The sequence below is a fragment of the Sciurus carolinensis genome, chromosome 4 (genome assembly GCF_902686445.1).
Source record: "Sciurus carolinensis chromosome 4, mSciCar1.2, whole genome shotgun sequence".
In the NCBI taxonomy this organism is placed as follows: domain Eukaryota; kingdom Metazoa; phylum Chordata; class Mammalia; order Rodentia; family Sciuridae; genus Sciurus; species Sciurus carolinensis.
Genome location: NC_062216.1, coordinates 42,588,294 through 42,603,474, shown reverse-complemented (window position 1 = coordinate 42,603,474; position 15,181 = coordinate 42,588,294). Strand labels below are relative to the sequence as shown.

The window sequence follows — 15,181 nt, the reverse complement described above, 5'->3', positions numbered from 1 at the left end:
AGTTCCAGTTTTGGGTTCCAAGAGCCCCAACATTGCTATTCTTTTGTTAAACCCCAAGACACCACAGATTGAAATGATGCTCTTCAAACTCCTTCATGAAAAAACACAGCAGGTGCCTCAACACATAATCATTTCAGTGTTTCAAAGCACATTCATCAAAAGAGAATGTTTTATAAAGAATTCGTTTTCCCTGCCAAACTTTCTGAACAATTCCAAAGAAGCATTATGCAGATTTTCTCCTAAAATACAGAACCAAAAATTGAACCAATTGTTTGTAGAGCATTTTTTTGGTATATAACTACTGTTTCAACCACCCCCAAATTTTGACATGAGATCAACTTACAATTGGTGCTGTAGGTGCTCAGATCACTGTGGGTGCTGGCAATGGACCGGCTGCTTCCCGTCCTCCGCAGCACAGAACTTTTCACAGATGCCTTGGATTTGGGAAGTGGTCTAGGCAAGTTCACCCAAGATGGCTGTGCAGATTTCAAGCCCGCAGGTTTTCCTTGGGATTAAAAAAAAAAAAACCAGAAAGAAAGAAAAGAACATGCAAATTACATTTTGAAAGCTGGTACATGCAGTTTTGTGAACTCCATAATAGTGAAGTTGGAATACAAAATAAGTATTCAGGATCATGTAACTTCAGAAGAAAGAGGAAAACTTCACACAGACTTTTTATTTTCAAGGCTTTAGAGAGAGAGGAGCAATCAGACTATAAGGACTGTGGTCGTAACCCTGCACCCTGAAGTAACTGACATGCACTTCTCCTTTGAAGTAGAAAACAGATCAGAGAAACCTGCGAGAGAACTTTCAGCGAAGTTGAAATCAAAGCAGAAACAAATTGATGTGAACCCACGTCATTCATTAATACAAAAATAAATGACTCCATGCACATGCCAGGCTGCCACCTCAACTGTAAAAGTGAAAATTTTAAAAGCAACCACAACCGAAAAGACAAATTTGATCTGAGAAAATTTTCATTTGGAAAATGCCTAATGCTGAACACCAGGTGGTGCTATATTGTTAGTATGTTTAAAATTCAACTCTTCATCCTTACCGGTTTGCCAAACGTACCACGCTTTCTAACGCTTCCTTGTAGCAAGTTTCCACTTATCTGTGAAATACGCATGCTTCCTATCCTCAGACATCTTTGGAAGCACACCACCCTGATGTCCAGACCTACTACTGAGGCCCAGGCACGGCCCAAGCTCAAGTCTTCGCTCACCACTCTTCTCAAACTCATTTTCTTGGAGAGTCTCTTTTATTTACTTTACTCCAGGCCTTTCACAGATGAATCCCAAATTCTCACCTGTGGCACCACCATCCTTCTGAATCCCCGTGCCACTCAGGTTTTAAACTCCTTGTTGAGTGTTTCAACGCCTACCTGTCGATGCTAATTCTAGCTCCATTTTTTTCCTTTTTCACGAGTCTCAAAACACTGAAGCGATGTTTTTTCCCCCAGATCCCCATCCCATCGGGCACTCTTTGCTACTAGTATCACAAGACCGAAGGATACCAAGAATGGAAAAGGACCTTTGAAGAAAATATTGCCACATTTTACCAGTGGCACCAGAAGTGAGTAAAACCATACTTAGTCCCTTATCCTAGGGACTAAAGTAATAAAAATCACATCTTAATGGAGGGGAAAAAAAAAAAAAAAAAACTCTAACTCCTTAGGTCAGGCATCTGAAGCCACCAACAGGAAGGCTTTCCTGTCACCAGCCTCACCCCACAGTGTTCTTGTACATCAGTGTTCGCTCTGTTCTGACACCAGGACACTCCATGTGCTACTCCACTTTGCTGGGCACACCATTTCTTTCCAAAGAGTTCTTCTTCCTCCCAATCCAAGTCCTCTGTCACTCGCCCCTTACGTCTTGCCTAGACAATTAACCATAGTAGACCCCTGAAGTCGTATCCTTCCATCCCTTCAAACTCCACCCCCTTTATCTCCTGAACATGAAAATTAAGGTCATGAACCAAGCTAAAGTTTGGGATTCCTCACTTTCTACAAGATGCTGATATTTTTAATCCTCTTAATTAATTTTTAATTTCAAAGGCATAAAAGGGAGTCCTAGGGTTGGTTCCTACCAACTATTTCTCCCCTCTACACACACACTCTTTAATTGTCTTTCTCCTGGTTGTTCTACACTCTTCTCCTCTTATGCCCTGGGTGTGACTGAGGAGAGTTCCTCTCATCCAGTCCCCTACTTCTGCCCAGTGAATACAATGTCAGCTAATGATTCTCTAAATCCTTGCTGCACATTTACAGCTCCACCCTAGGTCTACTGAACCACAATCTGCATTTCAACCAGATATACCCAGATAATGAAAACACACATTGAATTTCAGAAGTGCTGCTGACAATCCCAACCTCTTTGAGTCTCTCCTGCCAGGACATCCTCTCCCGTGAGGCCCACATCTTGCCTTGCCTCACACCACCTGCCTGCTTCCACAGGTCTCCTGGACTAGTCTATAAGGTCCCTGAGAACAGGAAGAACACCTGATTCAATTTCTGTTCTTTCAACCTAGTGTGGCGTATGGAGTGAGAACACGTGTTTGCTGAATTAACCTTTCTTTCAATGCCAAGAGTAAATAATGAATGTGGACAATATGTTCCCTCATCATCCACAATGAAGCATGAAGCGCTGCACCCCTCTGAACAAGCTTCTTTGCCTCTTCAGTCTATTCACTAAGTCAAGAGAGACTTTCTTCTTTACATCCTTTGCAAAGCTCAGCAAATATTAGATATTCCAATACCCATTTGATCTTTCATTTATATTTGCCATCAGTTTCACTAGCTTTTAGAGGAACGGAAAAATCTATTTTTAAAACAAAAATTTACCAAACTATTACGCCTTCAGCATTCTGATGAATCATCATCAGAAACAGTGAGCAGGGCTGGGCAAGTAACAGATCAAAACTTCCGGGCCAGAGCCACAATGCAGTCAAGGCTCAACAGGTTTTGAAGTCACTTATTCTTCAGAAAGGTATGCTTCACAGGACTGTTTCTGACAGCATTGTAGGCTCTTACGGGCACTTCTCAGAATGCCTCAAAATTACTACAGAACTGCACCTTTGCTGATTCTAACACACAGCCTACACCAGAAGCCCACTCGCCCCCAAGTCCAAATGTCAGTCCCTGACCTGCCCTATTCCCTATTCCATTTTCACAAATCTCCCTGTCACTCCCACTCAGTCCCTCCCCTCCACCTAATGGCAACTTGTAGTCCCTGTCAAAGTCTTCACGATCTCATCTTTATTCCATCATTATAATGAGCAATAAAAGGTACTAAGTAAAGCCTTTCACCAAAAGATTAGTTCTTTTTAAATTTAGTGGGGGTTTTGTTGTTTGTTTTGTTTTACAGAGACAGGATCTCATTGTGTTGCCCAGGTTGGCCTTCACTCCTAGGCTCAGTGATCCTCCTGCCTCAGACTCCCAAGTACTAGGACTACAGAGACATACCACCACACAGCTCTCCTAGCTAGTTCTTTTGATGCTGAGAATAATCATAATGGTGTATTATTATTATTATCCCAGCTTATAGTTAAGAGAACTAGATGGTTAAATGGGTTATGTGGATCACATGTCTAACTTATGTTAGTGAGTCATAGTGCCTAACCACCAGCCCAATGATCCCTCTGTGCCATAGTAAAGCAGCATCACATTTAAAGGAAGAAGAACCAGGCTTGTGGGCAAATTCAAATTTGAGCTCTACCTCTCAGCAGGCAAAGTTCCTACAGTTGAAGGGTAACCGTTTCACCAACAGTACTAATGTTTAACAGTAAAGCTGACCTAGAGCAGTTAAATAAGTGGATCTCACATAAAGAAGTAATAAAGCATACACATCATCAGCAATATTGAAAGACATGGCAACATTGCGCTGATTGAGGGACTATATTAATCTGAGCACCAAAATCTTCAACGAGTGTAAATGATATGGAATTTCTGACTTACAGTTCTAAAGAGAGGACCCATTCCAATTCACACCATATCATGTAACATACCCCAATAGAAAAGGTATAAAGATTTAAGATCTACCTACAGATATGTTGTTGACCTTAGTCATTTATTTTAAGCTCATACATTTGGCATAGGCTTACATCTAGACAACAGATTTGCTTTGATTCTATAAAATATAACCATCTCTTGCCAGGAGAAAAAAAAAATCTGCACTTTGCCTTATGTTCTAATAGAGTCTCCTGGATTTGAAACATAGTCTTCCTCAAGCAGCCAATTTCCTAGGAGAACCACTGTGGAAAACCAGATTGGGCGTGCTGAATACAAAGTAAAGAATGACTCGCAAAACCAAAATCCAAAGGAAAGATACAGATTTCAGAAAGAGCAGAATGATATTTGCCAGGGTGTGGGAGAAGAGAGAAATGGGGAGTTGTTCAATGGCTATTGGGTTTCACTGGACAAGTTCTAGAGATGTGCTGTAAGTTCTAGAGATACGCTGTATAACACAATGCCTATATTGAATAATTCTGTACTGTCCACTTAAAGTAGAAGAGGGTAGATCTATGTTGGCAGAGAAAAAGACAAAGCAAGCAAGCAAGAATGAGGAAGAATGAAAGAGAGAAAAAGAGGGGGGACTGAGTTGGAGAGAGCAGTGACAGTCATGAAAGGTGGGGAATGACTGCAATCAAATTATAAATCAGAAGCTACTGAGAAATTATGACTGAAACTCAGATTTAGATCGCAACTAGGTAGCCCGAGGGTTCAAATCCAAAAATAAACAAACTGTAGAAATAAAATTCCATTCTTGCATGACTCCTCAAAAAAAAGAAAATCCAAATTTTGATCCTATTTTTAAAGTCTATACTTCCTTATATTGAACAATTTCAGAAAAATGAACTACCATTTTATGGGACTGTTATGGGGTACAGCCAAGTGGGACATGTTGGAAAAGAGAAGGGAAGGGACAGAGATGAGACATTTTCCTTTTATACTTGATTAGCACCTTAACGAATTATATGAATTTTCTTTTGATGAACATATTTTTATAAGAAAGACTATAACATAAAAGTCAATGGGGCCAAATTTAATCAGACAAAAATATGTAAGACAAAACAGAAACCAAGAAAGGATGAACTAAATCAATAAAGTAGATTCTACTCATGCAGAATTTGAAAGTGGCAGCGATTCTTCAGTCCTTTTGTTTTACTAAGAAAACAAAAATAAAGAAGTCCATGCCTTAATCGATGCTTTTACATGGCTATTATGGAAATGGCCACTTTATTACTAGAAAGTTCTTCATGGTTCCATAATGGGAATGTTTCCTAGAGCTGGACTGAACTCCTGAGTGACATGTTTTTGTCCTGTCACTTCTATTAAGGGTTTTTTCCAGGAGAAAGCTCTCAGAGCTTCCTTCCCAGTGATGCAGTATGATCCTGCACCTCCCAGATGGCTCCTTCCTTTCTTTAAGGAAAGGCCTGGGGAAGCAGGTGACTTGCATACTACTCCTGAAACAGCATCAGAGGAGTAAGAGCAACTTTCAGAGCTGCATAAACATCTACCAGCAAACCAATTTCTCACCTCCAAACAAGACAAACGAAATCAGCTTGAACATATTTTTCAAAAGACTATCCAGCATTGAAAAACAGACTTGCTGTTCTTCATAGTTGATGAAAAAAAAGATATGTGGGTTTTGGCAATTCAATTATTTAAAAATATTAACTCCTATATTACCTACACTGGAAGACATAGTTCATCTTAATAAATACCTGGACACTGGATTCACATGAAGGGGGGTGCTACACAAGTCTATACTTGCTTACCCAGCGTAACTGCAACTAATCATAAAGCTTAAGTGTGTACGGTGCTAGAAACACTTGACATCTTGCCACACAAATCACTACCACATGTTTGCAGGAAAAACTATAAATTGCTAGCAAAGTCCTTGTGTCTTATTATAAAATATGATGTTGTATAGCTTGTTTACCTTAGTGGGAACACAGGTGTCAGGGTAAGGAGAATGAAAACAAGGCTTGAGAAGTGGGTAGCTCCCCATTGGGAGAGAGATGGCCTTAGAAGTTGGGCTGAGAGAGTTAGGCCTTACTTGCTGCGGGTGAGTGTGGTGGGAATACCGGGAGGAGAGCTATGCAGCCAGTTCAGCATTCCCACCAGGACCTGACCATGTAGTGGTACAGTGCACAGCAGACTGAAGGGAAGACTTTGAAATTGAGGAAACAAGTTAGTAGGCTGGGGCACCCGCCAGGGCTAGAGTGACAGAAATTTTAACTAGACAATGAAAATTACTGAGGTCAGTTTGTAACATATAAACATTAATAAGGAATGCATGTGGCAGAGGTCCTTACTACCAGAGTCAGGAAGAAAAAATTCTAAATAGAGCTTTGTAGTCATTATGTATAGCAACTCAGAATTATAATAAAATTAAAGTCTGCCCAAAGCAATAAAAAATTAACGATTTGGGGGAAAATAAATTACAATACTCAAATCAGTGGCTGCAGGTTCATTTCCAACTCTAAGGAGCCAAATACTTTCACTAACAATAATAAACATGTCTACAAATTTAGCTTCAATGAAAGTGTTTTACTGTATAAACATTTCTTAAATATACCAGCTAGGCTGCCTACAAAATAGACACTACACAATATCAACAGGTTTTTCATCTACCAGGAAAAGAAAGAACCTTTAGCAGTGACAAACGGTTGCACAGATACACAGTTTCTGTGAAGAATTTTATCAAGAAACTGGTAGTCCTATGTGAAAATTATAAAATAGGGAAATAAGAGGTTTGAATAAGTACATGTATGTTAAACATGGCCTGAATATTTTAATTGAATGCTATTCTAATAAACTGCTTTTAAAAGAGCAATTGAATTTTTTAAAACTTTAGTCTATAATTAAAAATAGCCAAAAATTCCATAAGAGAAAAATGAGAAATCTACAAAGCAACAACAATAAACAAGTAATTCAATTTAAAAATGGGTAAAGGACTTGAACAAACATTTCTCCAAAGAAAATATACAAATGGCCAATGGGCATGTTCGAAGATACTCATCATCACTAGTCATCAGGGAAATGCACATCAAACCACAATGACATGAACTCACATCCATTAGGAAAACTACTAAAAACAAATAGCAAGTATTGACAAGGATGTGGAGAAAGTGTAACCATTGTGCATTGTTTGTAGGAACATGAAATGGTGTAGCTGCTATGGAAAACAGTATGGCAGTTCTCTCAACAATTAAACATAGTGTTACCATATGATTCAGCAACTCCATGTCAGGACTTACAACCAGAATAAGAGCAAGGATGTGAAGTGGTATTTGAACACCCGCCCCCAAAGTAGCATTATTCACAACAGACCAAAGTGGAAGCAACTCAAGAGTTCATAAGTAGCCAAATGAACAAAATGTGGTGCATAAATACAGTGAGTGATTGTTCAGCCTTTAACAAGAAGGAAAATTTGACACATGCCACAACCTGCATGAACCCTGAAGACACATTGCTAGGTTATAAGGTAATCACAAAAGGACAGCTATTGTAGTTCTGCCTTTTTGTGAGATACCTCAAATTCAGAGGGACAGAAAGCAGAATGGTGGGCGCCAGGGGTTGGGAGAAGGGGAAACAGGAGTTAAGGTTTAACGGATATAGAATTCCAGTTGAGGCAGACACAAAAAATTCTGAAGATGGATGCAGCACAACAAAGTGAATGTACTTCATTCCACAAAAACTGCATATTTAAAAATGGTCAAAATGGCAATTCTACATGGTGTACATTTTACTGTACTCTTCAAAAGTTAAAAAGATATGAAAAGGAATTTGTGAAACTAGTTGATAAGGCATATTATTAAAGCATAAAATAGCTTATTATGGGCCTAAAACTGAATTGACAGATTAATAACATAGTATATAAACATAGGAAATATAAAAAGTCAGGACAGGACAAAGGAGATAATTTAAATCACAAAATGAATTTATTTGTGGTATTAAGATATTTAATTTTAAAAGAATTAAAATTTGAACTGGACATAGTGGCACATACTTATAATCCTAGCTATTCAAGAGATTGAGGCAGGAGGATCACAAGTTCAAGGCCAGCCTCAGCAACTTAGAGATACCCTGTCTCAAAAAAAGTGGGGTGGGGAGGCTGGAGATGTAGCTCAGTGGTAGAGCACCCCAGGTCAAATCCCCAGTACCATAAATTTTAAAAAATATATATTAAAGTTTGAGAAGCAGTGTGGGTTAGTGGTTAAAATTTAGACAATCTAGACCAGAAGGCCTGGGTTCAAACTCAACTCCAGTATGCACTGGCTATGAGCACTACTTACCCTCTGAGCTTCTGTTTCCTCTATGTAAGAATGCATTGATTACAACTGTACTTACCTCACATAGGTCCTTGTGAGAGTTAAAGGAGTTTATAATTTTTAAAAAAGAACAGCACCTGTGACATAGTACCATGAAAATATTAGCTCCTAGTTCTCACCAGCCATCAAGACAAATTAAAATTGGATGAAAAGTAAACGGTTTAAAATAAAACTATAAAAAATAATTAAATATAGGCCAATCTTCTCTTTGTGTAGGAAGGTCTTGTTATGTATAAAAACAGGAAAAATTAAGAGAAATGATATATTTAACACAAAAATTTAATTTTTTTAAAAACCATATACAAAATTAAAAGGCATACAGTAAAACAAAGAATAAGATGAGAACAACAAGAACCATATGCTCCAAAATAAGGGTGAGCAAAAATTCTGGACTAAAAAGTAAATAAAGTCAACAATTTTTTTAAAAAACATAATTTCACTGTGTCTAACACCTTTCCTGGCTTCCCAATTCCCACTTCCATTGCTCACATCCTATGGAAAGCCTTAAAAGTCAAATAGTTGCTTCCTGACCTTTCTTGAAGTTTGGAGGGACCATATGATCCAGTTTGTGCCGATAAGAGGTAAGAATAAGAGTGCTGGGGGTTAAGTTGCTGACTAGGAATTTTCCTCCCTGATAAACGTAGAGAGGCATGTCAGGAGAAAACTCCTACTCTGAGACACCGGCGATGGCTTCCAGCCTTTAAACACAGTGACAAGAGGTTGTTACACATAGAATTCTTGGCGGCCATATTTTAACTGAAAAGTCACTGCAAAAAGCCAATGGGGGCTGAGGCAGGCGGGGTGGAAGCGCAGAAAGCAGAAAGATGACATTACTCAATCACCAGACCTGGGTCTGCCTACCTTTAGGCTTCCTGTTAGACCCACAACCTTCAGGCTTAACCCCGCTAGTTAGATTTTCTGCCATCTGCAGCAAACCATGCTCAACTGCCATATTCTATCAGTGATATTTAATGCAGTTGATCCCTCCTTTCTCCTTAAAGGCTTATTTACTTGGCTTTGAGGACACTACACTTGACCAACTACCCTCCTACATTCCTGGCCATTCCTTCTTGGTCTCCTTTGCGATTCCTGCACCTCTTTCCACTTCTTCAAGTGTGGGAGTACCCAAAGTGGTATCCTTGACCTGCTCTTTCTACACTTCTGTCTTGGTAATCTCATCCAGTCTGGTGGCTTTACGTATCATCCCTAGGTTGCTGAATCCCAAATTATATTCATACACCAGACTTCTTCTATGAACCACCTTCTATATGTCTACTATTCATCTCAATATCTCTAACTGAATTCCTGATACCCATCCCCCAACATCCATGTCTGCATCATTCTTTCCCATCTCAGTTAATGGCAGCACCATCTCTCCATTGCTCACATCAAATGTTTATAGTCATCCTTCACGCCTCTCCGCTTTTACCCCTCAACCAACAAAGTCCTGGTGGCTTTACCTTTGGCACAAGACTGGGCCAAGAAACCATCATTTTCTGCTGTGATTACAGCTACCTCCCCCTTGTGGGATCTCCCTGCTCCCAAACTCACTTGCATTCAATCTATTCTCAACTATCAGAGGGACCCTCTCAAAATCTAAGTCAGTCAGGTTCAAAGTCAAAGTCCTCATTATGATTTTCAAGACTCTGTGCGAGCTGGCTCTCACTACCTCTCAACCTCATCCCCCATTTCCTGTTTCCTTACTTCATTCCTTCTATTCCTAGGGCATGTCAGCCAAGCTTCATCTCAGGGTCTTTCCTCTTACTATTTGCTCTAACTAGAAGAGTTTTCATCTAGATATTCACGAGGCTGGCTCCTTCATCAAGAGGTAATTTCAAGGAAGGTCTGTTTTCATCTTATATTCACTGCTGTATTCACCTCTATGCTAAGATTACCCAATCTACATGTATTCAAAAAATACCTGAATGCCAAGCACCCATCAATTAAAATAAGATATCATTTTGCACCTTATAAACATGAATATTTGGAAAGAGTGTTAGAAATGTCAAAATACTGGCAAGAGTTCTGGAAAATATCCTTACATGCTCAGAACAGGCGCTCAGACTTGCATGCTGCTTCTGACGGGGAACTTGGCAATGTGTATCAAAGCCTTAAATAAAATGCCCTCACCCAGGGTCCATCTAGATGAATGTATCCAAGAATTTATCTAACCAGTTAATGTGCTCAGATACAGAGTTCTGTGTGGAGTTGTTAAATATACTAAAAATAAAAAAACTTCCTTAATGTTCAAAACATCTGAAGAAATAAACTGTATCTGCTATGGTTTGAATGAGTCCCCCCAAAGTAATTGTGCTGAAAACATAAGCCCCAATGCCACAGGGCAGGGAGGAGGGGCCTAGTGAGAGGTTAGGAGGTCAGGTTAAGGGCCCTGACCTTAGGAATGACTAATGATATCTTGGGAGTGCATTAGTTATGGGAGAGTATGCTTGTTACAAAAACGAGCTGGACCCCCCCTCATGCCAGCTTATTCTTCCACACCCTCTTGCTTTGTTAGCTTCTGCCATGGAATGAGGCCAGTGCCAAGCTCCTGGACTTCCCGATCTCCAAACTGTGAGTCAAATTTCTATCATTTATAAATTACCCAGTTGGTGGTATTCTGATACAGAAATACAGACTAAGATAACAGCACCTGCAGATGATAAAATATAGTCATTTCAAGCCATGTTACTAAAATAAATTTAAGGGGCTGGGGAGAGAGCTCAGTCGGTAGAGTGCTTGCTTTGTAAGCACAAGGCCCTGGGTTCGATCCCCAGCACCCCAAAAAAATAAAAAATAAAAAATAAATAAATTTAAGAATCTAAGAAAACAGGCACCATACCTTCTAAACAAAAAAGAAAATTCAAGGAACTAATTAGGTGCTTACTGGCTATTAGGTATAGAATTTTTTTTTTTTTTTTTTTTTCCTTTTGGAGACAGAACCTTGCTATGTTGCTCAGGCTGGTCTCAAACTCCTGGGCTCAAATGATCCTCTGGCATAACTGGGATCACAAGTGCATGCCACTGTGCCCAGCTAGGAATGAGATTTCTAAAACAGTATAAATTGTCCCCATTAAATATGTGTAAACATATGTGCGAAAAGAAAAGGCACTGAATAGTTATAAATTCTGATGATGAAAACTATGTTTGTAGTAAGATTAACGGTCATTTTTGTTTTGTTTTCCTTCTGATTTTTCACTTAAAATAACCCGCTGGGAAGCTGGCTATAGACACTTGATAAATAAGTTCAATCCCTGGTACCAACAAAAAAAAAAAAAAATTTTTTTTTTTTTACCCAAATTGACTGACTAAATCCGAGATAGACAAGGGGTAGAATAAGGTTTGCCTTGCTTGGAAAGATGCCCCTACGTTTCCTTCATGACCTTGACAGACCTGAATACCTGAATACTATCTTTTCTTTGTTGATCACCGGAACACTGTTCCACTGTGTCCTAATTAACCATCCACCCTCCTATGTCCACGCATCTGCTCCAACTTGGTTGTCAGACTTTATGTTATACTCTGAATCCTCTATTTCTGCTTCCTGGTACACCAGTCAATTTTTATTAAAAAAGAAAAAAAGAAAACACCTCAATCCATGTGCACTTTTTATGTTTATGTCTGAGGTCTGAAATGTCAGAAAGCATCAACACTAAACCAAGACTGGCCCTTACCAGTGTCAGGGCATACATCTCTTATAGAATTACACTTATTATATAGAAAGAATTCAATCAAGTTAGTATTTGTAACCTCACCCTCTGCTGAGAACCCACAGTTCTTCACTGTTCTTTGTTTTTTAATATCATAAGGACAAAAGCTACCAGAAGGACTTACCACCCTCCCGTCTGCCCATTAACACCCTGAGGGCGGGAACCCTGTCTCACTCCACAATACACCAGTGTCTGGCATATGACTTGCATAGTATTTACTCTCAAACTATCTGTGAAGTGAATGAATTACCTTCCAGAGCACAGAATTTCAGTAACTCACTCCATTTTTATATTGTGAAATGTGATTTTAGTATCCCATGTTCTTGCCATAGCCAAGATAATATTTTACTAGCAGGATATAAGAAACTGTACTCTGTATACCCATCACACTGGCTTAAATTCAAAGGTAAACTCACAATAGAAAACCACAGCAGCACAGGTGAGTCACAACAAAAACAGCCAGCTCCAAGAGAGTGGTAATTTGACAGAGAAACAAGAACATTCCACCAAGCAAGGTTCTCACGGTGAATTGAATCACACAGAAGCACAGTGCTGAATGTCAGTACCTGAGGATCTGCCTGTGTCAAGACAATCACAAGATGTCTAATGCTTTGGGTGGGGATTAACAAAAATAACTTCCTTAGTTATGGGCCTGGGAATTTCCCCACAGCTAAGGGAATGTCTAAAATTCAGAGTGTGATAAACCCAAGACTTCGAAGCGCTACCTCCTTTCCCCGGCTACCACGCAAAGATGGACAGGGTCTTCACATGTTCACTAGTGAGTTTATTTCTTGGTACTGATGCCAAGAACTGATAAGAACAGAGGATGGGGTTGGGGTGTAGTTCAGTGGAAGAGCATGTGTTTAGCAAGTATAAAGTCCCGAGTTCAATCCCCAGTGTCAAAAAAAAAAAAAAAAAAAAAAAAGATGGAGAGGCACTTGGTGAGCTTTCTACCTCATTAGAAGCTAAGATTCATGGGTAGAGCTCCTTTAAGCAATGAGATCACTGAGACCTCAAAAATGAGCATCGACTTCCTTTCCTAAGTTTACAAAAGTGAACCAGTCAATAAAATCCACAAATTTGTTGGGAAGATATCACCAATGCTCAAAACAGTGAGTTGGAGAGCATGAAAGAAGTTACCCAGCCCATTATCTGCTGCTAGTTTCTTCAATCTTAAACTTATTCCATCTCCTTGTACATCTCCTTCCACACATTTCTGCATTCCCCTCTTTATTTCAAAGACATATTTGCCTGTGCACTGGATGCATTCTGACTATTCTTCTGCCAGGCTGTCATGCTCATCCCTATTGCTCAAGATCAGCTGAAGCTTCCTCAACCTCACCACATTTTTACTGTCTTAAGCCTCAAACATGCACACAACCCCTTTGAGGTGCTTCCCAGTCTTTAGTACTTTCAAGGTTAACATCCCTCAAGCCAAACCCCTCATTCTCTGCAAAATCTTCTCTTGCTGCTCTATTCCCTATCTCATTTTATGATCCTACCATCTAAACAGATATCAGAAAAAGAATGCTGGTGACACTTGGGACCATTCACCACTGACAGATCTAAATGGACGGTCTTCCTTCAAAATATTTGAAGTACGTGCTCCACTTTCTATTCTGAAACGCTGGCAGGAATCTTAGAAGTCTGTCTAGACCACTAGAACTGACTTGCCTCGACTGCCCTGGGGCCATCTCTCATTGACCCCAACACATGCTCTGCTCCAGGCATACTGACCCTGGCTTCCCTGGTCCCCTAACCCAATATAACCTTTCACAACTCAACATATGAATCTTTGATAATGCTAGTAATTTTATCTGCAAGCAAACTACCGCAGGCACATTCCAAGTCTTCTTTGAATGTCCACGCTCTTCTCCAGCTTTTCCTTAGGCTGAGCGGGTGGTGTTCCCTTTACTAAGAGCACACCATGCTCCACACAAGTCTCCATTCAAATCAAGCTCAAAGATATTCCTAAACATCTGCTGGGTCAGAGGTACACTGTGCTGAACACGAGAATATTAAAATAACTGAGACCTGAACTCCATCCTATGGCTCTCACAGTTTAGCAGGAGATAGACATGCAAGAAAATAATTACTTCACAGCTTGATACACACAAAGTGTCACAGAGGCCAGGGCAGTTCTGCTGAGATCTGAAGCATGAAGAGCTTCCACTGTATGCTTTGCTTGGACACCCCTTTCTACCTCACACTCCAATTACTGAGCTTCCTAGGACAGTATATGGGTTTGATCCTATTTGTATTCTCAGAGTCTAGTATATTCCCAGCATGCAGGTCCTCCAAACATTTCATGAATAAATAAATAAGGGACTTCACAGTGACATTTTAAGCATATCCTATGAGTCATTCCATAGACCAATGTCCTCTGGAATCATTACTAAGTGAGAAGAACGTGAAATGTCTAGAAAAGATCAAGAATTTACAGTGATGTTAGTGAGACGGAACAGGGAAGATACTCGTCTCTCAGGGGCTGACAGAGTCCTACTTGTTTTAGCTTATCTTCTTGTACTTATCATCATCTTATATACTAAATATTTTACTTAGTTTATTTTCTGACTTCCCTTATTAGAACTGAAGCTTCCCAGGGGCAGGAATTTGTCTCTTTTGTGCACTTCCTCATCACCAGCACCAAGAATAGTTCCTAGCACAAGCAAGCACTCGCTGGACAGTTAACATAATGTCCTTTTATGAATATTCCACTCAGGTCCAATAATGAAGAAGTGCGTGCGTCAGGGCTGCTGCATGCATAGCAAATAGGGGCTAAGAATACAGATCTGGGGACAGACTGCCTGGCCCAGTCCCTGTCTCCGCCAGTTATCAACTGTGTAACCCTAGGAAGTTACTTAAGTTTTCAAACCTGAAATGCCTCACCTGTAGAGTAAGAGAAAAAGATAGTTTTTAGAATGACTTACTGAGTGATAATTTATGATTTTTAATAATTATATGAACAGATGAAAAAGTCTCCTAACTTTGCTCACTTCCTCTCTTAGACTCTTACTTTAAAAAGGCTTTGGATACAAGAGTTGAAACAATTTTAAATTCCCTTTAACATTAAGTAAATGGGAAAAAAAAATCAGTTTGCATAAACCAAGCAAGAAGCTGTACACTGAGCAGAAGAA

The 15,181-nt window shown here is 39.7% G+C and overlaps 1 protein-coding gene and 1 long non-coding RNA gene across 3 annotated transcripts in view; one reads left to right on the top strand and one right to left on the bottom strand.

Annotated features, from left to right (window-relative positions):
• Mtus1 (microtubule associated scaffold protein 1) overlaps window positions 1-15,181 on the bottom strand; it is a 145,219-nt gene that overhangs the window by 71,859 nt on the left and 58,179 nt on the right. For both annotated transcript variants that reach the window (XM_047548322.1, XM_047548321.1), the window contains exon 4: window positions 344-505. In XM_047548322.1, the coding sequence (XP_047404278.1) occupies window positions 344-505 (162 nt within the window). The remainder of the gene's footprint in view (window positions 1-343; window positions 506-15,181) is intronic.
• The window catches only part of LOC124982099 (uncharacterized), a 37,626-nt gene that overhangs the window by 3,182 nt on the left and 19,263 nt on the right, over window positions 1-15,181 (top strand). Inside the window, exon 2 of the long non-coding RNA XR_007108180.1 lies at window positions 10,853-10,908. This is a non-coding gene — a long non-coding RNA (uncharacterized LOC124982099). The remainder of the gene's footprint in view (window positions 1-10,852; window positions 10,909-15,181) is intronic.